Here is a 23,763-nt window from a genome sequence, read left to right as displayed (position 1 = left end):
TCTCAAAGGACATCCGGAATTGATGTAGCTACCACTGATTGAGCACAGAGAGGTGCCAGGCACGGGTGCTAAACTTCACAGAAAGTGTCTCATTTAATCCTTCCAACAAACTCGTAGGTCAGTACTCTTATTTCACAGCTGAGACTCATCTGGGGGGTAAGCCTGTGGTGGGTGAGTATGTGTGTGTCTCTCTCTATGAGTCTGTGCTAAGGGACTGAACAGGGGGTATAGGGATTGGGAGTTGGGAGGGACTGGACTGGGGAACACGTTCTCAGGTGCTCAGGGGGGTTCAGTTGCTAAGCCCCTTTATAGCCATGATTTCATTTGATTTCTCCACAGTGCTCTAATGATGGAGGTCATTTGGAAAAATGAGATGAGTCAAGCTTTAATTCCTTTAAAGTGGCAAACATCGGGTCCAGAGCTTTTAGGGCCCATTAACCCTCTGTGCAGCCTCAGCAAGTCTGCAAGGGGTGGATGCACACAGGATGTGTGCTGTCTCTGGCCTCTTTTATGCCAGCTCTTTAAGGATCATTGCGTTCCCAGCAGCCACTCCTCCTAGTGTGGAAACTCTTGGCCCGACACCCCCTGCTCTCCAAGCCCACCCATCCCAGGAGATAGAGCTAAGTGGCAGAGGAACCAGTGTCCCGGGTTTAGTAAACATGCTGTTTATAGCCAGAGCAGTCACGGGGCAGGAGCAGACAGGCTGGGAGGTCATGCTCCTTCTGAATGTTGAGGTTTCCCATAAACATTCCCCCAGTGAGTCTTCTGGGATGCAAGGACAACTCTGGGCCTATTGCCCTTGCTGGGCAGAACCCCAAGGCCCTCACCCCTCCCTTCCTTCTCCCTTCCTTCTGCCTTCTTCCCACTGGGGCTCTCCTCCTCTTTCCTTTCTCCTGTCACTCCTTTCCTTTTTCCTGTAATGGAAAAGGACACATTTTCATAGTAGACACACCTGATAAGTTTGGGCAGATAATTCATCCCTCTGAGTCCCAGTTTCCTCCCTTGTAATCTGGGGGTAATAATGGGGCCCCCCTCGCAGGATGTGTGGGAGGGTGCCTAGCCCTGTGTTTGGCACACACAGTGGGTATTTGAAACACGTTCATCTTTGCCTTTTCCCCTCCATCCCATCCCTTCTCCCTAATCCTGGCCCTTTTCCATTTCTATTCTCCTGCCCCCACCTCTACCCTGGGTACTTCCCGGCGCTCTCCTGCCTGGGCGGGTGGGAGAGGGAGCCTGGCTTAGGTCTGAGGAGGACTGACCACTGTGGAGCTAGTCCTGCCAGACCAGCCTTGGTACTTGCCCACAAGGCCACACCTAGGCCTCCTGCCTTTTATAAATAGTCCACAGGATTTGGGGAGTGAAGTAGGTAATGTAGAATGGGAGAGGCCAAGATATTTTAACCTTGGCTTATTTTTGCCCTCAATCTGACTCTTCCAGGGTCTTAATGGTCAGAGATCGTTGTGTAAATTGCTATGCGACTTTGGGCAAGTCCTGTTCACTCTCTGGGCTTCAGTGCACTGTGGGATAGAAGTGAAGAGTGCAGACCCTGGAGCCAGATTGTCTGAGATGGAACCCCCACCTCCACCACTTACTAGCTTGGGTTATTACCCTCTCTATGCCCCAGTTTCCTCAATTTTAAAATGGAATTTATATTAGATGTAGTTTAAAGGATTAGATGAGGATTAAATAAATTAGTTTGTTTAAAGCATTTAGAAGAGAGCCTAGCCCATAGTCAGCACTCGGTTAATCTTAGCTATTCTATGTAAATGGAGAGGCAGAGCAGGGTGTGCCTGTGGGGAGAGCTGGATCTTCCCTATGGGTATTCTAAAGTCCTGAAACCTCACATTCCTCCTCTTTGCTGACCTCTGGATAAAATGAGATCAGAATCTTGTAAACAAGGTTCTTGACTGTCCCAGAGAGACACTGGGAAACTAATCAGACTTTCAAAGCCAAATGGAACCCTCAGAGCTCATTGAATCCAACTTCTCGTGGTGTAGGAAGGGCGGGGGGGACGGGAGAGACCACAAGGACCTCTCTGAGATCACAGAGCTGTCCTGAGCTGTAGAATCACAGGTGGGGATGTCTGGGGCAGAGAAGGGCTTGAGGGGGCAGTGGGATGGTGGGGTGCTGAGGGTCAGAGCTCAGGCTCCGCGCCCTCAGGACAGCTCGGTTCAGGCACCCGCCCCATGGCTAATGTACTTGAATCAAAATAACTCTGTGAATCATCTCAGTCCGTACAAAATGCCCCCTTTATTTTTGAGGAAGATTAGCCCTGAGCTAACATTTGTTGCCAATCCTCCTGTTTTTGCTGAGGAAGGCTGGCCCTGAGCTAACATCCGTGACCATCTTCCTCTACTTCCCATGTGGGATGCCTACCACAGCATGGCTTGCCAAGCGGTGCCATGTCCGCATCCGGGATCCGAACTGGCGAACCCTGGGCCACCAAAGCAGAACGTGCTCACTTAACTGCGGCGCCATGGGGCCGGCCCTGATGCTCAGTGTTTAAGTGACTGTTACTCGCACTGAATTCTATGATTTCAAAGCCCCGTGACATAGGAACTACCATGGTAACTATTTTACAGATGTGGAAACTGAGGCTATGGAGCCAAAGTGATTCGCCCAAGGGTCATAGCCATGGAGCTACACACTGACATGCAGGTTTTCTGACCTGGGTTTCATTCTACCCATCAATTTTAAAATTCATTTTTTGTATATTTATTTATTTTTTTGAGGAAGATTAGCCCTGAGCTAACATCTGCTGCCAATCTTCCTCTTTTTACTGAGGAAGACTGGCCCTGAGCTAACATCCGTGCCCATCTGCCTCTACTTTATATGTGGGATGCCTACCACAACATGGCTTGCCAAGCGGTGCCATGTCCTCACCCGGGATCTAAATCGGCAAACGCCAGGCCGCTGAGGCAGAATGTGCGCACTTAACCGCTGCGCCACTGGGCCGGCCCCTCAAGTATGGTTCTTGATGTCTCGGGAATCCTTTTGGGGAAGATCACCTCAAACCCAGTGATAAGCTCCCTGCATTTCTTGGGCATTTGGGGGAGGGGGAGCCCTTCTCCAGGAACCTTTTGCCGCACACCAGGCCTGATGACATATTTGAACTTCACGGAGATGGTCCTGCCACCCAGAGTCAGGGGAGAAGAAGCAGCTGTTTTCGGAAGAGGCAGGGAAGGAGGGCTTAGGGCCTGGGGTGAAGCTTGTGGGCCTGCCTTGCCCACACTTCAACCAGGGCCTTGACTTGGACAGGAGGATGGTGAACAAATGGAAAATGGGGAGAAACTAGGAAGGGGGCCACCTGAAAAAGAACTTCTATCTCTCAAAAACAAAGTTTATAGTTGATATGAATTTATCAGTAAGTAGTATAACAGTGTAATATAAGAGACAGGAGGGGCCAGCCCGGCAGCTGAGTGGCTAAGTTCACTCATTCTGCTTTGGCGGCCCAGGGTCTTGCCGGTTCAGATCCTGGGTGCGGACATGGCATCTCTCATCAGGCCATGCTGAGGCAGCGTCCTGCATAGCAGAACTAGAGGGACCCACAACTAGGATATACAGCTATGTACTGGGGGGCTTTGAGGAGAAACAAAGTTAAAAAAAAAAAAAAAGATTGGCAACAGATGTTAGCTCAGGGCTAATCTTCCTCAAAAAAGAAAAAAACCACTGAGTGTCAAACTGACAATTGTACTCCTCCCAAGTCCAATAGATGGCCAGGTTCAGGAATCTATTCAAAGGGCCTTGCCAAGCCAGGAGCAGGGGAAGGTCAGAGTGCGGTTCTAGGAATGCGCTTCAACACGAAGGACTGTAAACCTCCTTGGAGAAATGTGCCACCTGGGAGGGTACAATAAACCAGGCGAACACAAAGATTCTCTCTCCCCAGGGATTCTTCAGCCCTTGCGCGTGCAGAGGACCAGGTAGAATTAGCTGGAACACAGATGGACTTAAGTCAGAAGAGGTTGTAGGTCATCGAGTCCACACTCCTCCCCCTCCTTCTACAGGCAAGAAGACAATAGCCCAGTAAGGGGTTAAGGGCTGAGCGACAAGGACCAGGTATTCTATTCCCAGCTCAGGGCTGCTCCCACCACACCAAGATCAAAAGGGAGGGTGTGCAAGAGTGGGTTTATGAGAAATAGATTGGGCCAGTGAAAGAATGCCTCCCGTAGCGACTGTTTGGAAAGGGCTTCAAAATAGGAGCCATTGTGATAAAGAAGAGGAGGAGGAAAAGATGAAAAAGCATTTCTTCTTCTCGTATGGATTATGGTTCAAAGCTATTTCACGTGGATTAGCTTGTTAATGCGTGGTGTGATGGTGGAACGTCACTGATGGGGCATCAGAGAGCCCATTCCCATCACCCGGCTCGGCCACGCAGAAGCTGTGACCTCGGGCAAATCCTCTCTCTGATCCACAGAATTATCATTTCAAGTGTGAGGACAATAATGCCTACCCCACAGAGCTGATCCTTGGGGACCGGTTTCGGTAATGGATGTGGAGGGAGGTTGTATACTCTGTAAAATGCTCTACAAATGGCAACACAGCAAGGTGGTCATGCTGGTGAGGGTCCTGGATTGAGACCTGGGTTCCAGCCCCTGTTCCACCAATCACCGGCTCTGTGGCTTAGACCATTCGCTTAACCTCTCTGTGCCTCAGTTTCCTCATCTGTATAACAGATGTGGTGGGAATCAAATATGATAATGCACGTAGAGTGTTTGGCACAGTTCCTGGCACATACTAAGCATGAAACATACTGTTAGTTATTACTAGATGAGTGTGAGGGACTTTCTCATTTAATCCTCACAGTAATCCTACGAAGTAAGATTATTATTGTCTTATTGCAGATGAGGAAACTAAGGCCTAGAGAGAAGAATTGCTTACCCAAGGTCAATAGCTAATTAAAATATAGTGAAGCTAGAACTGGAACCCAAATGCCCTCTAACACTAGATGGCAAAGATGAGAATCACGGCGTAGGGCGGGCGGCAGTGGGAAGGTCTGTCAGTGGAGTCCAAGGGACACACTTCGAGGATCAAGGAATTAGATCATCTCTAAGGACCTTCTGGGCTGATCGTCCCCATGAGGGTGAGAGACCAAAGCCTGAAACACAGGACAAGGACGGAGTCTGACCCAGATGCCCTAAAATATTTTGGAGTTCAGGGTGAGGGCCAGGTGATTCCCATGGACCACAGACCCCGTAAGAAAAAGGAGCTGATGTCCAGAGCTGGTCAGCCTTTCAGCTTAGGATCTCTCCCAGATCCTTCCCCCCAGCCCGTTTCCACCCTCACCTGCACTTTACTACCTGAAAGGAAGAGAGAAAATTTTCTGAGCCACACCCCTCCCCTACGGAGGGTGGGGAGCAGGAGGTTTGTCTCTGAACAAAGGTAAAAGACAAGGTGTAAGGGGCACTCCCAAATCTATGCCCCCCCCCCTTTGCTCATTCATTCATTCATTCATTCTTAAACAATTATTTATTGAATACCCTCTGTGTGCCTGGTACTCTGCTAGGGGCTGAAGTTACAGCCGAGAATGAAACAGACATGGTCTCCGACCTCATGTTTCTTACCTTCTAATTGGGAGGAGAATGGGATAGATCATAAATGGTAGATAAATAAATGAATGAAATCACTTAAAATTGTGAAAAATAATAAAAGAATAACAAAACAAAGTGATGGGAGGGGGCTCCCTTTGTCTACCATCCTCAGGATAAAATCCAAAGTCATTAAAGCCTGTCTCCATCTGCCCTTGTTCACCTCTCCAACTTGACCTCTTGTCACTTCTCCCCTTGAATTCCATGTTTCAGCCATGAAGAAGAGGGAGTGTCAAGGCTGGAAGGGGCCAATCAGCCTTCGATCCAGCGGTCCCTTCAGGTCCAGACACTCTTTCCCTTTCTCCCTACCTCCTTCGTGTCTCCCACCCAGCTAACTCCTCCAAGCTTACTGGTTACTTCTACCTGCAAGACGGCCCTGCTGCCATTGCTCCTGCTGAAGTGACCCCCTCTGTGCTGCCATATCTCCCTCTGAGAGAATCCATCACCCTTCACAGCTGGTTTCCTGTTGTTGCCTCCCCAGACTGTGAGCTCCTTGAGGGCAAGAGTCACGTCTTGTCATCACTGAATCCTCAGGAGCTGGCACAGTGCATAGCACATAGTTAAGTGCTTCGTAAACACCTGTTGCTTCCTACAACGCTTATTAAACACGTGGCTTAGTTAGCTTAAGAGCTCAGTAATATGAGGAAAAGACATTGAGGAAGACATGGCTTTGGAGACAAAGAATGAATTGGAAGGAAAAAAATAACAATTCCTCCCTCCTTTCTGCAGTTCATATTCCAGTGTCTTTTCAGCTCTGACACTCTATCAGAGCCTCCTAAAAGGCTCAATAATTCTGATAGAATTATTGACCCCATCTAACAGCCGGGGAGGGTCACGTCCAGAGGGGTGAATCTACTTTAGCTGAAGTTACCCAGCCAGGTGATGGTAGAGTGTATCTGAGTAAGGTTAGGGCCCCAGAGAGGTTGGGCCCAACCCCCTCATCTTGCAGGGGATGTGGAGGGGGTGGTAAAATGCAGACTCTGAACCAAGTGTCCTGGCTCATTTAAAACTCAAAGTAACCATTTGAGGGTGATGGTAACCACAGAGGAGACAACACGATTGACCCACAGTCCACCCTCACCCGGCAACCCAACCCCAACCCGGCAGACTCTCCGGGGCACTAGGCTATTTGTCCTTGGGGACTCCTTCCCTGGGGTCAGTTCATGAGAAACTGTATGCTCATAGACTGACTGGGATGGACAAAACCTCAGAATTCTAACTTCTTCATTTCAGGGTTGCAGGGAGTCCAAGGCTCAGAGAGAAGGGTCTGGTCTATAGCACATCCTGAGATAGAATCAGGACTCCAGACTCTCAGGCCAAAAACTTTCTCAAGGATACCTCACAAGTCCCCTTGTCATGAACCTTCTGAGCTGGGGAAGGGGTCAGAAAGATGCGGACCTGCCCTGGCCATTTGTTAGCTGTGGTCCCGTTGGGAGAAGACAGGCAGGAGGGGTGATAAGCTACCCACCCCATCCGGTTGTCCTCCTCTAGAGTTCATTAGTTCCCTCTAGACCTCACTGGTTTTGTGCACTGTGAGTTAACCCACAGGAAGTAGGATGTGGGCTGTTCACTGTTTATTGACTGTTTATGAAACTGGTTGTTGCTACGCCAGCACTGTAGTCTCCCAGCTAACAATAACCTAGGGAGGATGGAGGGTAGGTGGAGTGAGGCTGGCAGAGACATAGGTAGGGCTCCCTGCTACTAAGAAATGGGAAAAAGGGTACACATTTTGGGTTCTAGCAACATATAAGGACATCCAAAAGAATGGAAGGGACATTTTGACTTAAAGCTTAGGCGTGACTCTCATAGATGCCTGTATTTGCTGTGGGACCCTAGACAGATCATTCAGCCTCTCAGAGCATTAGCTCTCCAATGAGAGGGCTGAATGAGATAGTTTCCAGGGACGCTTCCTCTTTTGATAACTCTCTCTCCAACTAAGTGGGCTTTGGAGGGAGTGAGAGTCATTACCTCCATTTCAGGTAAACTCAGCAAATCTAGTGTTTTCTGGGCCAGGTCCTATTGAAGTTTCATTGGGAGGTCTACAGAAAAGAGTTAGCATAGCAGGCCGGAGATTGCTATCCTTAGAAAGATCTGTTTGCACGGTTGGCCTTTGGTTGGCATCCAGGAACTTCGGTTTCTGGAGGATTTCTACCATTCCTAGAACTGATAAGAGTGGCTTACTGTGCCTAAATTGTTTGCACAAACAATGTGGTTTGTGCTGAACAATTGCTTTCTCTCTGGGAGTGTGGAATTTGGGTACATGCTAGGCAGAGGATGCCTACATGGCTAGCCCCCAGTAAAAGCCCTGAGCCCTGAGTCTCTAATGAGCCTCCCTGGTAGACAACATTTTGCATGTGTTGTCACAGTTTGTGGCTAGAGGAATTAAGCACATCCTGTGTGACTCAACTGGGAGAGGACCTTTGGAAGCTTGTGCCCGGTTTCCTCCAGTCTTCTTTCCATGCACCTTTTCCCTTTGCTGATTTGCTGTGTAACCTTTCGCTATAAGAAATCATAGAGTGAATATGATTGTGTGCTGAGTTCTGAGTCCTCCTAGCAAACCACTGCACCTGGACGTGGTCTTGGGGACCTCAGACAGCAGATAAGCCTAGATTTCACAGAGACAACCAAAATCCTATACCAATTTCTTATAAATACATAGCTTTATTCAGGGCCGTCCAATAGAAATATAATGTCCATTGCATACGTAATTTTAAACTTTCTAGCACTGGCATTTTAAAAAGTAAAAAGAAACAAGTGAGATTAATTTCAAGAATATATGTTCTTTAAACAAATGTACAAAAATATGGATATTTCAACATATAATGATATAAGAATTTATTGAGATATTTTCACATTCTTTTTTCATACTAAGTCTTCGAAAACCAGTGTGTGTTTTACACCCATAGCACAGCTCAATTTGGACTAGCCACATTCCAAGGGCTCACTAGCCACACCCAGCTGGTGGCTGCCATGTTGGACAGCACAGGCTGCGAGGTTAACAGCAAGGTTTCTGGAGATGGGACATCTGGATCAGACACCTGGTTCTGTCGCCTACCAACTGTATGACCTTTAGCAAAGTTACTTAACCTCTCTTTGTATTAGTTTCCTCATCCGTAAAATGGTGATAATAACATTAGCTACTTTATGAGGTCACAGGGATATTTCAAAAAGTTAATAAATCTAAGGCAGCACCTGGTACGCATAGGTTTTAGGTGAATGCTGGCTGTTACTCTTCTTATGCGAAAACTTGGCCGTTGAGATCAACTTGTCTAACTCCTTGTTCTGTAGACGAGGAAACTGAGGCCCAGAGTTTGGGAAGCGCTAGTTTCAACAGCAAAGGATCTAACCACCTTTCCTCTAGATGGACTTCCTGTCTCCCAGCTGGCTCTGAAAGTAGATCTGCCAATTATTCAGGAAACCAGCAGCTCCAGGGCCCCACCCGGGTTCTGCAATCCCTTCTTGATTACAAAACAGGGCCACTGTTTGAAAGTTTCAGATGGAGGCTGGGTCTCCCTTCTCCTTCTCTATCTGGACCCATCTGTTGGGCTGGCTGACTCCACCACTGAGTCCAGTGCTTACTCAGCAATTATAGGGCTGCTTTCTATTGTTTTGGCTTTTAATAGCCCTGCTTGTTTATTAACTCATCTCCTATCTTCCTCAAAGACACACAGCATCAGCACTTTTTTTTTTTTTTGAGGAAGATTAGCCCAGAGCTAACTATTGCCAGTCCTCCTCTTTTTGCTGAGGAAGCCTGGCCCTGAGCTAACATCCGTGCCCATCGTCCTCTACTTTATATGTAGGACACCTGGCACAGCATGGCATGCCAAGCAGTGCCATGTCCGTACCCCAGATCTGAACTGGCGAACCCTGGGCCGCCGAAGCGGAACATGCGCACTTAACCGCTGTGTCACCGGGCCAGCCCAGCACTTTTTTTTAAACCTTCTTTTAAATCATCTGCAGCCCCCATTCATCCATCAAGCAGGTAGGTAGTGAGCTCCCTGTGTATGTCTCAAAAACAGAGAGTGAAGACCTACTGGGTGCCCCCTTGTCTGGGATGCAGTGGAGCACCTTCTCAGGCTGGGGGCAAAGTTAGCTTATGATTCCTCTACAGCGTCTGTCTCCACCCTTGCCTTCCCGAAACCCAGTGCAAATCATCTATTCTTCTCTGACTAGTTCACTCAGCGTAACTCATACCTCTCGACTCTTGCTAGCAACTGGACTCAGACCAGTTTTGTGGGTTCAAACTTGTTAGCACATGCTGACCTGAAGCTCTGCTTATTCTAAATGCCAAATAGTGTTTTATTGACATTCATTTATTTAATAGATATTTATTGAACATCTACTATGCAGTAAGCCCTGTGCAAAGTGCTGGGAATAAAACCTTTGCAGACCTTATGGTTTAGTGTAGAAAATAGACAAAAAAGAAATGACAATAAAGTACAACAAAGGGCTGATGTAGAAAGTGTCAAATGCTCTATGGACTATAATAAAGCAAGAGGACCTGAACTCTTTCCTTAAGAAGTAGCATTCAAGTTGAGACCTGAAAAATGGTAGGAGAGAACCAGTTGAAGAGAGAGAATGTGGAAGGTTCCAGGCAGAGAGAACAGCACAGACAAAACCTGGAGGGGAGAGAGAATGGCCTGTTGGAGGAACTGAAAAGAAGTCCAGTACAGTTCGGGTAGAGAGAAGGGGAGGAGCATGGCAAAAGATGAAGAAGTGGCTAGATTTTTGAGGACATTGTCCGAAGCGTTAAGGAATTTGGACTTTGACCTGAAGGCAAGAGAAAACAACCTGAGAGAATCTTTCAAAACATAGGATTCCTGGGAACAAATCAACCAAATGTACTGAAAAGGCTGATGGTGGGAAGCCTGGGAAGTACTGTTTTCATTCTCGTCTCTATGGTCTTTTACCAAGTCTCGGGGCTCCTTTGAAAGTAGTCCGTAGCATGAAGGCCCTCGTCCATGCCCGGCCATGCTCCCCCTCCTCCCACCCCACTGTCCAGGAAATCAGTGCTCCTGAGTTTGGTGCCACATAGACCTTCCTTAGACCCTTTGGAACTGTAGAGACACAGAGACCACCACCGAGAGATTGTTGAGGCCCTTGTTTAACAGATGGACCAGCTGAGGCCCAGAGAAGGAAAGTAATTTGTCTGTGGCCCCACAGCAAGCCTCAGGCCTCTGACTTCTTCTTGTCTCCCTCAAAGAAACTGAACACTGGGGCTGGGGCTAGGGTGAGGCAGGTCAGGCACATAGGGTGCAAAATTTAAGGAGGCACTGACTCAGGTGCCAGCTCTGCACTTGCACGGCCCGATGGGCCCACTCGCCTCATCCTAGTCCTGGCTCTGTTGGATACAGCTTATGGGCAGGGACTGGAACTTCCAGAAAACTCTTTGACATCTCTCATAGTGTTAGTATTTGGAGGGTGACTGGATGCCTATGGATGCTAATGAACAATGGATTTCTGACAAACTAATAGGTATGCAAATGTTTGTATCTTTGGGTAAATACGATCTTCAAAAGACAGCAGAACAAAGCGAAGTGGGCCTGAGACCACAAGCTAGAGACTTGGATTCTGGGTCCCTCTCTGCCACCGATCTGTCATGAGAACTTGGGTAAATTGTTCTCTATCTCCAGGCTTCAGTGAAATGAGCTGGTTGAATAAATGACATTTATTGGGCACATACTGTGTGTCAGCCACTGGTGACATGCTTCTGAGCTTTAACTCATTTAAAGACTTCCTGGCCTTCAAGGTTCCCTTCACTCTAACAGCCTGGGCTTTGAGGTAAGGAAGGCTTCACAGAGAGTGTGGAACTTGAGACAGGCTTTTCAGATTCCCACGGGGACAATAACATCTCAAATTATAGGAAAGACATAGCACCTCAAGGCTCTTCTTCACCAGAGGAGACTTCCAGAGGGCACCTATTCCTGCGACTTCCACCACCAAGATTGTGGCCACACCAGCTGCCTCAGAAGCGCCTTTGGAAGGTGGCTGAAGGCAGATTCTCAGCCTCCTCTCTAAGGATTCTAATGCAGTGATTCTGAAGTGGGGCCTGGGAATCTGCATTGAAAGCTTCCTAGGGGCCTCTGGTAGTCAGACAGATTTGGGAAACACTGATCCCAACACATTCCCCCATCTGTGGACAGGATCATGCCTAGACAGCCCAGACTAGAGCTAGCTGATCTGATCGTAAGTATCTCCAAGCAGAGAAATGAATTCATGGATTGATTAATGTGGTAAATATTAAGTACTTGTTGTGTTCTACGCCCTATGCCAGGTGGTGATTAGGGTCCCTATTCTCAAGGGACTCCTAGTCTAGGTCTGTCACTTACTTTAGAGGCAAATCACGTAGCCAGAACCAGAAAGGCCTTAGACATCATCAACCAATCCCATCATTACACATTTGGGGAAACTGAGGCCCAGAAAGGGAAAGGAACATGTTCAACACTACACAGGGAGCAAATGCATTTTCTACTCCCAAAACAGCTGAAGTATCCCAATGTTCTTCCCAGGAAGGGGCTGCCTTCAAAATCCTAGGATACCCACCCTTTGCTTCTTAAGCCCTAAACCTATATTGAGTCAACGTTCCTGGAAGTCTAACTTCAGATCTTGCTAGCATTTTAAATACTCAACATCCCTTCAACCAGAATGGAGGCAGGAGGGAAGAAGGAACACCAGGAGGAACGTAAATTGATGCAACCACTATGGAAAACAGTATGGAGAGTCGTCAAAAGATTAAAATCAGAACCACCAAATGATCCAGCAATTCCACTTCTGGGTATTTATCCTGGGGAAAACATAAACACTAATTCAAAAAGACAGATGCACCTCTGTATTCATTGCAGCATTATTTACACAGCCAAGATCTGGAAGCAACCTAAGTGTCCACTGATAGACGAATGAATAAAGAAGATGTGATATACATATATATACAATGGAATATTATTCTACTATTTAAAAAGAACGAAATTTTGTCATTTGCGACAACATGGATGGACCTAGAGGGTATTATGCTAAGTGAAATAAGTCAGACAGAGAAAGACAATTACCATACAACTTCCCTTATATGTGGAATGTAAAAAAACAAAACAAACGAGTAAATAAAACATAAACAGACTCACAGATACAGAAAACACACTGGTGGTTGCCAGAAGGGGGAGGGGTTGGAGGATGGGCAAAATAGATGAAGGGGACTAAGAGGGACAAACTTCTAGTTAAAAACTAAGTTCCGGGGATGTAAGGTACAGCATAGAAAGAATATAGTCAATAATATTGTAATATCTTTGCTTGGTGACGGATGGTATCTAGACTTATCCTGGTGATCATTTCATAATGTATATAAACTTCGAATCACTATGATTAGCCCTGAAACTAATATGATATTGTATGTCAATTATACTTTAATAAAAATAAATAAAGTAAATAAACATAATCATAAAAATAAGTAAAGCAAGCAAGCCTAGGGGTAAGAAATGCTCCCCGGGACGTAGGCAGTTCTTCGGGGCTGCTTAACGCCCTTTCCCTGCTGTGCTGGAGGACATTGCGCCAGCCTCTTCCCGCACTTTCGAGCCCAAAGATGAGGGGGCCGCTTTGAGGGTTCACAAGGACCTGGCTCCCATCCCTCTGCCCAGAGACTTGCTTATGTCACTGTCGCCCGGAGCCTGGGGAGGGGGAGAAGCGGAGGGTAAGTCGTGCCCGCCCCTGAAATGTCAGCCGCCCTGCGATTGGCTACAAGGACTCCGCCCAGCCGCGGATTGGTCATCGCTGAGGGCTTGAAAGGTGGCTGAGAGCGTCGCACACCTCAGACGGACCGTGGCTCGGATCGGACAGCTTGTCGGGCGAGCCCGAGACGCGCCCCCAGCCCACCATGGCCCGGCTGTTCCGGGCATCCTGCCTTCTCTCCCTGCTCCTGGCCGGTTTCGTGCCGCCGAGCCGGGGACAGGAGAAGTCGAAGGTGAGTGAGCCTCCGGGTGGGGGCCGGGGGAATGAACATAGCCCCCAGGAGTCCATCTCTCGATGGCGAGGCACCCCTCTTCCCGGGCTCCCCTCCAGAAGGGCAACACCTAGGGGCGGGGACGCCCTTAACTCGGTTGCCTCCCTCTCTGCTGCCGGGACCCCCGCCCCTGGACCGTCGGTCTCTTAGCAGTTGCATCTGTGGGAGCCCTGGCTGCCCTGGGTGGGCAGAATGAACAGGGGAGGAAGGTCCTTCTCCCTGAGTTCACGCTTTCCCCCCAATGGCTACCTCAGGGTCGCCTTGCTACATCCATGCCACGTCTGTCCCTGAGCTACTCCCCTCCTGTAGGGCCTGAAGCGCGTGGGGGCGAGGAAAAAGGCCTAGAGATTTGGCGCCTGGTTGGCTGCAGAGGTTCCCAGGGAGACTGGCAGGCAAGGAGAATGCGCAGAGTGGTCCCGGTCTTGAAGAATTGCCGCGGGGCCTCTTCTAGCGCAAGAATGATGCAGGTGGAAATGCTCCCTTGGATTCTAGGGCATTGGTGGAAGAGGCAGAGGTCTGTGAGAGAAAGCGCTTTGGGTTGGCAGTGCAGAACACCCAGCACCCTGACTAGATCCCTAATCCTTTCTGGGCCTGAGTTTCTCCATCTGCAGGCGGTGGGGGTGGGGCAGGGGCATAATGAAGCTGACGATTTCAGAGGGGATGCTTGAGAAGGTGCAACATGTATACGCTGTTCTCTGAAGGGTTTTCTGTTCTGGGGCTGCCTCACTACCCCCTACCCACTGCCCATATTGGCTTGAGCAAACCTGGTAGTTGGAGAAGACTGGGGACTGCCAGCTTAGAAGGAGAAGCAGAATTCTCCTGAGCCTCAGTCTATCCTCAGCAGACTGTGTGACCCTTGGCTAGGGTGGGGATGCTGAGGCCAGGAGGAGGGGTGACCCAGCATGCTTATCTCCTTGGACCCTATATGCCAAGGTGGGCCCCATAGACCTCTCCTCTTTCCCAGAGTGGGGAGGCAGAAGGCAGGCATAGGGATAGACCCAAAGAGAGATTTCTGCTCCAGCCTCCCAACACACATGACACACACGCACGCACACACACAGACCATGCTTGTGTAAGCTCAAGAAGAAGGTTTGAGCTTTTGTGTTTCTAAAATCCTCTGGGTCTTTATTCTAAGATCTTTTGACTCAATGATTCTGTTTCCAAAATCCTGTCTACTGCTCAGGAAACCCATTCCAAGTGCTGAATCCCTTCTGTCTGTTTCAATCTCCCATCCTGTTTTCAGCCTAAATCCCATTCAGTCTGCCCTCCTTGGAGTCAGCCTAGAGACTGAATGGCTATGAAGCCACTTCCTCCAAGTCTCCTCCTTTGCATCCAGCTTTGTATATAATTCCCAACTCGGAAGGCATTTTCCAGGGTAGGGATGAGGCTGAGTTTCAAGATTGGGATACAGGGTAGAGGTGGGGGTAGACCATGGACAGGCCAGTACCATAGAGTCAGTCCTATATCCCCAGTTTGGGGACAGCCAGAGAAAGCAAGATTAGGCACTGCCTCAAAAAGGCTGGAGGTAAGAACATGGACCCCATGAATAACTCATCATAGCTGTATGTTCTCTGTAGAACTCAAGTGGGATGGATAGATTCAGAGAGAACAGGATGGGTCTGGTCTCGAAGAGTTCTTAGGGTGAGGTGCAATCATATCAGATGCAACCAGCTAGGACTTGTTGGCTAATGACAGTCTGGGCATGTGCATCTCTCCTCCCAGGTCCTTAGAGAGTTGAGATGTCATAGCCCTGGGTTCTAGGACTCAACCACTTACCTTACTTCCAACTCCTGGGCCAAGGGATGGGGTAGGGGGCATGTGGAGAATGGGATGGACAAAAGGTGACAGCCCCAGAGGGATGTTTGCCTCCTCCCAATTCAAGGGAGGGGCTAGGGGACAAAGGGAATCCTTTCCTTGCTGTGTCACCTCTCCAGTCCAGCTTACAGCTGCTGAGGCTCCCTGTCCTTGCTGTACGAAAGGATTTTGCAGAAGCGGGAGAGAGTAACAACTGCTGACGTGCACGGGATCCTAGTAACCGCTGGTTTCTAGGTGACTAAACCAGGCAGAGAGAATCATGCAACCACAGGCTGACAGTCAGAGCTGAAGGGCCCTTAAGACAGCACTGAATCCGAATCCATCTCACAATGGAAGAGCTGGAACCCCACAGAAGGGAAAGGAGTGGTCACACAGTCAGAGGCAGGGCCAGGCCCAGAACTCAGGTCTCCTGCCCCAAGTCCGGTTCTCCTTGCGCACCCTTGCACTGATGGGAATGGTAAGATGGGAGAGGAGAAAGACACAGACCAGCCGCCCAAGCCCATGGGGCCCTGGCTGAGGCCCCTCTCTAACTCTCAAGCTGTCAGAACTCTCCTGTCTTGTCCAACTGTGGGAGGACTGAGGCACCCTCGCTGCCTCTCCGCCCCACCTCCTCTGGCCTCACTATGTAAGGTGCCGGGCTCTGGAACTCCACGGGCCCAGAAGAGGGAAGGGGGCTCACGTAAGGACTGGGCTGCAGTGCTCAGTGGTGAGTGCAGGCTATGGCTTCCCCCACCAGAGGCCACCCTCTGACCTCCATCCGTCTGAACCCACAGCACAGGCCTCACTGGCCCCAGCAGAAAGTGTAGAGGCTTTATCACTGGTCCCTCCTCGTGGAGACACCCTGCCCGGTCTGCCTCATTTTCTTCATACTAGCTGGGGAACGTTGGGGCCCATTTCCCTAGATGCAGGCAGAATAATCACCAGCCCTCGATGTGGGGATTTCTTTCCGAAAGGCTTTCAAGGCTGTTTGATGTGCCAATAGATTCTCACAGCCATTTTGGGAGGCAAGTGGTATTCTCCCTGCCTGTCAGCAGGCAGAGGCTCAGAGAGTGAAAGTGACTTGCCCAGGGCCACACAGCCAGCAAAAACTAAAACTTAATGAGAGATTCCTCTTGCCCTACTCCAGCCCTGAAACTGTGCCCAGAAGCTGATCTTCCTCTTGTTTACAAGCTTCCATTATGTGGCCAATTTCCTGGCTTTTCCCCTCTCCCTTTCCCAGAGTTCATTTTTGGATCAGGCTGGAGTGGAGGCGGCGGGGGGGCAGGCAGAGAGGCCTCACCTTCCAGCTGCTAGACCTCTGTGGCCAGCTGGGGTGTGTTTGTCGTGACCTGGTTGTTGGTATTTTGACGTGGAACTGACCACAGCTGCGGCCGAGGAGGCCCAGGGGCTGGAGGAATGTTGATCTTAGGTCCCAGGCCTGCTTCCAGCACCCACCAAAAGTCACAAGGCATGGAATATTAGACTCACGTAAAGCAAGGAATTTGCCCCGAAGCCAAGAAGAGAGCTTGAAGCTGTCAGGGACTGGCTTGGTGGAGGGAGCCCAGCTTCACCTGGCTCAGCAGGCCTGCAGTGGTATCTTCAAGACAGCGGCCATTTTTCTACACCCTCCTGGGGCCACACCGTGCCAGCCCAGATGGCTCCTTTCACCCACTTGGGCCCAGGTACCTCACCTCAACAGCCAGTCTTCCAGGACTGATGGGAGGAGAGGGCATGAACTTGCTTCTCTAACCCTAACCACCTGTCTCTGTCTCCGGATCTTTAATACTCGTTTGCACTCGATTTGTTTATTGTCTTTCCACCTCTGGTAGGATGCCAGGGCCAGAAAGGACCTCAGCAATCACCTGATGCCATGGTTGCCAGCTTTTTCCTCTCCCCTCACAACCAGTCCGTCCGCTGATTGTGTGATTGATACAATGGCACCCTTTCAAGAGTAGACCCAGATTTTTGTAGTCTGTGCCAAAAACTGTAGCAATGAGATAGGAGTAGAGTGGAGACAAATGCAGTATCCCGCTTGCTGGCAGGAGCCCCATTGCCTCCTCTCCCACTGAACGTGACACTGTTGAGCCATCAAGGTTCAGAACAGCTGATCCAGTTCAAGGTTCTGAGCTTATAAATGAAGAAACTGAGGCCCCGAGAAGAGAAAGGGCTGGTCCAAGACCACACAGGGAGTTCACGGCAGAGCTGGACACAGAATCCTGGCCCCCTGTCCTACAGTCCATTGTACACCGTCCCTACTTGTTCTGGAGGTTGACTGGAGCAGCAGTAGGGCAAAGAGGAAGGTATAACAGTCATCGAAGCCACGGCTCCCTTACAGAGAACATCTAATGTGTGCCAGGCACTGTTGCTTTACCCTTCCCATCGCATGCAGTCCTCGCAGAGGCCTTTCCTCAGCCCGGGCTCCTATCCCCCTTCCCTGTGTTATGACAACAGTCTCAGCTTCCAGCCCTCCAGATCGAGAACTTCAGAACCACCACTCTCCACTCTGCTGCTGCCTCCCCTCGGTTCAGGTCTTCCTTCACAACGGTCGAGTTCAGGACCTTGTCATCACTTGCCTGCCTTATGGCAACAGCCACCCAACCAGTCTCCACCAGCCCATGCAATGATGCAACCACCAGCATCAGGGTAGTCCCCCTCGGAGCCTGGTAAATGTTTATAAATTGACATGTAACGCAGAAGTAATGATCACAGTAAGTAATTCTCCAGGGTCACATGGTGCTCACCAGCTTAGTAAGTGTTTTCAGCATCATTATCTTGTACAAGGAATTAGGAGCATTCTCTAGTCCAGTTCCAATTCTTAGAGTGGTCTCGGGCAAGTCAAGACCACTTGGGTAAGTCAGTTCCACCTCTCCCTGTTGAGATCTTTCATTGTCTTGAAAAGGGTGATGTCCAAGTTTCCTTCCAGCTCTAATGGCTCCCTTGTGCTGATCTTCTGTTCCAGACGGACTGCCATGCTGGCGTGAGTGGCACCATCTATGAGTATGGAGCCCTTACCATCGATGGGGAAGAGTACATCCCTTTTAAGCAGTATGCAGGCAAATACATCCTCTTTGTCAACGTGGCCAGCTACTGAGGCTTGACAGGCCAGTACGTTGGTAAGTGCCCACTCCCCCGCCCCCTGCTTTATTTGGGGCTGTTTCTGCCAGTTGGGCACATTTTAATCACAAGAGCTTTTTTGGTGCAAGGGGGAACAGGTGACAATGATCATGAGATTCCAAGCCCTGTATCCCAATTCTACTGTGTTCCATGGGTTTATGAAGATAATTATATAAGCCTGAGGTCTGATCATCTTTGGACATGTTCTAGAAGATTCCCAGTTGCCCTTCTTCATCCCTGGGCACCTCAACTGCCCTCAAAGCAGAAAGATGGAGGAGATTGGGTTTGTGCTTGGTTGTGTTTGTGTCCTGTCCTCTCATTGGAGTAAGAAATGGTAGCTTTAGCTTGCTGAGAATTTCTCATGTGCCCTCAGCCCCATCTGCCTTAAGTGTTTCTCTTGGCTCTCATCTGGAAAGCAGGCAATGGGCCTGAGGCCCCAGAGTGTGTGTTAGTGGCAGAACTGAGCTTTTCACTCAGGTTTCGTGATCGCTAGTGTCCTCACTCCTTTCTCCCTAGCTGGGGCAGAGTAAAGAGCCTGAGGGAACAGGCAGGTCAAAGGCCTCTGACAGTATCCACAGGAAAATGTTTTGGGACTGAGCACAGTCCGCTGGTGGGCACTGTGGGGAGCCGAGGGCAATCTGGCCCTGAATGTTCCACCTGGCAACTACAGGCAAATTCCTGGAAGTGGAATGACAATATGCTGGATGGCCCACTGGGCAGTGAGGGCTCTGTCTGGCCCCTGGAATAGAGCAGAGTGCGTCTGTGCGAGATGGGCTGGGTGGAGGCACTGCACAAGAGGCCACGAGGTGCTGAGGGAACTGGGGAGCTGGGCCAGGGCCTCCATGGATTCCTGAATCCCTAGAGTATGGGAGGGTTGTGAGGGCCCCGTCCCGCCCCATTGCCACACTCACTGGGGGATCTTGGGCAGGTGCCTCCCCTGCTGGGCCTCAGTGATTTCAGCTGCACAGCAGGTGAGCAGGTAGAGTGGGACGGCTGTGACAGGGCTCCTCGCCAGGCTACCCCTGTTTCTGCTCTCTCCCTGGCCCAGAACTGAATGCACTACAGGAAGAGTTTGCACCATTTGGTCTGGTCATTCTGGGCTTCCCCAGCAACCAATTCGGAAAACAGGAACCAGGAGAGAACTCGGAGATCCCACTCACCCTCAAGTGAGTGCTCACTCAGCGTCCTGAGAAACCTCCTCTGGCACAGCCACCCTGTGTCCCAGCCCAGGCTCCGGCTTCTCCTGCACTGGCCCCGGCTCGGGATGGACATTCCTCAGCCACCAAGAACTACTCTCCCCTTCCAGGACCCCCAATTAGTGGAATGAGTGGAGGAGGGGACAGGAAAGGGAGAGGGACAAGGATAGCTGGCTGTGAGTGCATGATGGGGGCGGAGGAGTGTAGCTGGGGGGCAGGGGTGACTGAGAAGGCAGCAAACGGGAAAAAGATGACTGCAGACCTGCATCACGCCTATGCCCATTCAGTAGTCACTGGCTCCCACTGTGGGATAAAATCCAGATTCCCAATGCCCCTCCCTGTTGTGTGCCTTCCTCTCATTTCTGAGCCCTGTGCCCCTCTCCTTGGGACCCACATAACATTCCTTGTAGGTATGTCCGGCCAGGTGGCGGCTTTGTCCCCAATTTCCAACTCTTTGAGAAAGGGGATGTGAACGGGGAGAAAGAGCAGAAGTTCTACACATTCCTGAAGGTAAGTGCACAGCCACCTCTGTAGGAGCCCCTGTGCCTGGTGACGCTGGCTCTGGATAGGGCTGCAGCCGCTCCCGGCTCCAGCCCACGTGGAGACAAGGCCTGTGCCACCCTCCCCTGCTCCTGGGCCCTTGGGGAATTTCTTAATATCCGACTATTGTTCCAACCAGAGGGCTCTGCAGATCGAAGGATCTCATCAGCCCATTTTATACCTGAGGCCCAGGCAGGGACCCAGACGGAAGAAGCCAAAGGTCTCACAATGTGCCAAAGCTGGTTCTGGGACTCAGTTTTCTAACTCCCAACTGGTGCTCTTTTCTCAGGGCCAAGCTGTTCTCCTACCCCCAGGAAGGCCTGGGGAGGACGCGGGTGGGAGGGGGAGGGCAGGAGGGGCCCCAAGCAGGGTTGACGCTATTCTCATTCCTGCTGCAGAATGCCTGTCCCCCCACCTCAGAGCTCCTGGGCTCACCTGACCGCCTCTTCTGGGAACCCATGAAGATCCATGACATCCGCTGGAACTTTGAGAAGTTCCTGGTGGGGCCAGACGGCAAACCCATCATGCGCTGGTACCACCGGACCACGGTCAACACCGTCAAGATGGACATACTGGCCTACATGAGGCGGGAGGCGGCCTTGGCGGCCAGGGGGAAGTAACTGAGGCCCGCCCCACCCCATGTCCACCATGCAAGGGCTGGGGAGGGACTCTTTCAGGAAGGAATCCATGTCTCTAAGCACACCACACTCCCACCATAAACCCCTTACTATTACACAAGGCCCCAGCCCGACACAAACATGTGCATACAACTGTGTCTGTTCTGCTGTGCGTGTAGCTGTTGGCACACACACCTACAGGTGTGTGCACATGTGTCTACAGCCACATGTCTACCTGTGTGAATTCCCAGGAATGTGTACCATCTGTGCGCCCACAGCTGTGTACTGTGGAGAGCGCTAGAGAATAACTCCCCTTTCTCTCCAGTTCTCTGTTCCAATGATAACAATTCACTTTCAGCTGAGCCCAAAGGAAAAACCAGCTCTCGACTCATTGTTCTGCTCTAAACTGGACCTCAGCCTTGGGACATCTCCCACTGCCTCTAAATACTACGAGTGAAGTGCCCAGAAGTGTCTGGGTCTATCACACTGCCCAACCTCCCTCCTCTCCATTGTGCAGCCTCTCTCCTTCCTGAAGGGCCCTCCTGAGCCCCAACCCCACCCCATAGTGCTCCGAGAGCAGCCAAGGCAGATGTGAGAGCAAGGGCTACATTCCCCATGTCAGGAGTGGCATCTCCATGATGGAGGGGCCCGAAGCCCTGGTGGGCGGACCTCCCCAGAGCCTGTCTGAAGGGCCAGCCCTTAGTGCATTCAGGCTGAAGCCCCCAGGCAGGGACGCCACCCCCGCTCCTTTGGGGGACATGCCCTCTCCCCTCACCCTGGCCCATGGCATTAGACTCACCCCTGTCTGCCCAGTAAAGGCCTTTCTGCAGCAGCTCAGTCTCCTGTGATGCTTCCTCAATGGGGCCGCCCCAGCTGGAGGGGAGGTGGGGAAGTGGAGAGAAGAAAAGAAATGAAGGGGGGCTGGTGTGGTGGCACAGCGGTTGGGTTCGCACATCCTGCTTTGGCAGCCCGGGGTCCGCCAGTTCGGACCCCAGGTGTGGACCTAAACACCGCTTGTGAAGCCATGCTGTGGTAGGCATCCCACATAAAATAGAGGAAGATGGGCATGGATGTTAGCTCAGGGCCAGTCTTCCTCAGCAAAAAGAGGAGGATTGGTGGCAGATGTTAGCTCAGGGCTAATCTTCCTCAAAAAACATATATATAAAAAAAAAAAAAGAAAAGAAAAGAAATGGAGTACTTCCAGCCCCTGCTTTTTGGTTCCTATCTGGGCCCACGCTGCTTCTCTAACTCAGCATTTGGGGTTTATAAAACCAGTTCACATCTACTCTCATTCCCTCCCACAATTCTCTATGGCACCTGGGGCTGAGATGGGGCGTTGCATTTGACAGGTGAGGAAACTGAGCCTCATGGAAGGCCCAGGCCTTGCCCAGTGCCTCCTGATGGGGGAGGGGCAGGACTGGAATTTACACTCAGGGCGCCTCTCAGCCCAGGCCCCTTTGATGCCCCTCACTCAGGGAGGCTCTGGGAAGGGCCCCGGCGGATTATCTGTCAAGAGTAATGGCGAGGCTCTGGGGACTGGGGGGCTGGGGGCACCGAGGGAGGGGACCGGGGAAGTAGCCCTCTGAGTGACCGGGAGGGGAACATTAGCAGGGGCATGAAAGAACACCAGTCAGAGAATGTTGATCATCAACTTGGATTTATGTCCAAGATTCGTGCAAACAGCTGTCTAGGGACAGACACCCTAGTCCGGGCCTCTGGCACCACAAGCCTCCAGCTGCAGGGCCAAGGGCTTGGCAGCTTCAGGCTGGGCCCCTCAGCGGATGTGGCTGGCATGGCCTTCATCCAAGGCTGCAGTGGCGCTGGCAAGGCTGTGGTGGGCAGAGGTGGAGGGCTCTGCAGCAGACTGTTCTCTTCTGCTCCCGGAGGCAAACGTGCTCTTCCCGCAGCCATTCATAGAAGGGAAGGGATGGGTGTGGGGCAGGTCCTGCCACTACAGAGCTTAAAGCAAAAGTATACGCAGACGTGAAATGAACATGGTCCCCAGAGGGGCTGGAACCACTTCTGGGGAAGTTTTGAAAGGAAGGGGTCTCGGCTGCATCCCACTCTTGAAACTGATGTCCCCCGGCGGCTTCCGCAAAGGATGGCAGGTCGAAGCGGGATGAGGCCTCTCTCCGCTCACTTGGTGGCAGGGTAGTGAGTTTTTCCCGGGCACTCCAAACAAGGGGCCCAAACGGAAGCCTTCCGGGTGGAGCCTCTGCAGTCCGTCAACAGTTCAGGGCAGGGCCAGGGCACAAGCTGGCCACCCATCTGTCTCAGCCTCCGGTCTGGCTGCGGCCCTGGCCACACAGAGCACGTGGCCTCTAGTTTTTCAGTAATCTGAGATCAGCTGGCTCTGCAGGATGGAGATGGAGCCCAAGTGACGCAACCTGGTCTCACTGAGGCCTCTCACGGTCATTTTTTGTGGACTCTAAATAAACAAAAATTTTGAATGCTTAAAGATTATGTGCTACACTAGGTTTCAAAGTCCTATGGAAACCAATATAGTAACAGTGAAAATAAGAGCTAGAGTTACTGGGTGTTAGCAAGTCCTAGGGCCCAGGCTAAGTGCCTCAGGTCCATCTGTCAACCAATCCTCGCTCAGCCCTATGAAGCGGGCAGATGATTAACCCTCCATGGAGGAGGAAGCCAGGGCACAGAGAGGTTTTAAAAATCTGGCCCAAAGTCCCAGATCTAGGAAGTGCTGGAGCCTAGCCAGTCTGTCTCCAGATCCCAGAAGTGGAGCAGTTCTGGGGGAGGGGACAGTCCTGTCCACTTGGCGACCCTCTGCCCCTCATCAAAGCAGCCTCCAAGGGGCTGCACAGAACCTCTAGGACTCTACAGAGAACCATTAGGAAATGACTGAGCAGCTGGGTCCTTCCTCCCCACCACTAAACCCTCCAGACCACACTCCCACAAGTCACCCTGCA

General features: G+C 50.8%; 2 protein-coding genes across 19 annotated transcripts in view; one reads left to right on the top strand and one right to left on the bottom strand.

The window, feature by feature from the left end:
* Positions 1-13,148: 13,148 nt before the first annotated feature.
* Positions 13,149-21,668, top strand: GPX3 (glutathione peroxidase 3). Its single transcript, XM_014834405.3, has 5 exons — positions 13,149-13,536; positions 18,329-18,482; positions 19,532-19,649; positions 20,090-20,189; positions 20,618-21,668. Exons 1-5 carry the CDS (start codon positions 13,450-13,452, stop codon positions 20,837-20,839), a joined length of 681 nt encoding a protein of 226 aa, XP_014689891.1. The 5' UTR covers positions 13,149-13,449; the 3' UTR covers positions 20,840-21,668.
* Positions 21,669-22,474: 806 nt separating this feature from the next.
* TNIP1 (TNFAIP3 interacting protein 1) overlaps positions 22,475-23,763 on the bottom strand; it is a 50,968-nt gene continuing 49,679 nt past the window's right edge. For all 18 annotated transcript variants that reach the window (XM_014834399.3, XM_070518044.1, XM_014834402.3 and 15 more), the window contains one exon: positions 22,475-23,264. In XM_014834399.3, the coding sequence (XP_014689885.1) occupies positions 23,230-23,264 (35 nt within the window). In that variant the 3' untranslated portion in view covers positions 22,475-23,229. The remainder of the gene's footprint in view (positions 23,265-23,763) is intronic.

Source organism: Equus asinus, chromosome 9 (genome assembly GCF_041296235.1).
Source record: "Equus asinus isolate D_3611 breed Donkey chromosome 9, EquAss-T2T_v2, whole genome shotgun sequence".
NCBI classification, from domain to species: Eukaryota; Metazoa; Chordata; class Mammalia; order Perissodactyla; family Equidae; genus Equus; species Equus asinus.
This window is presented reverse-complemented; position numbering and strand designations above follow the sequence as displayed.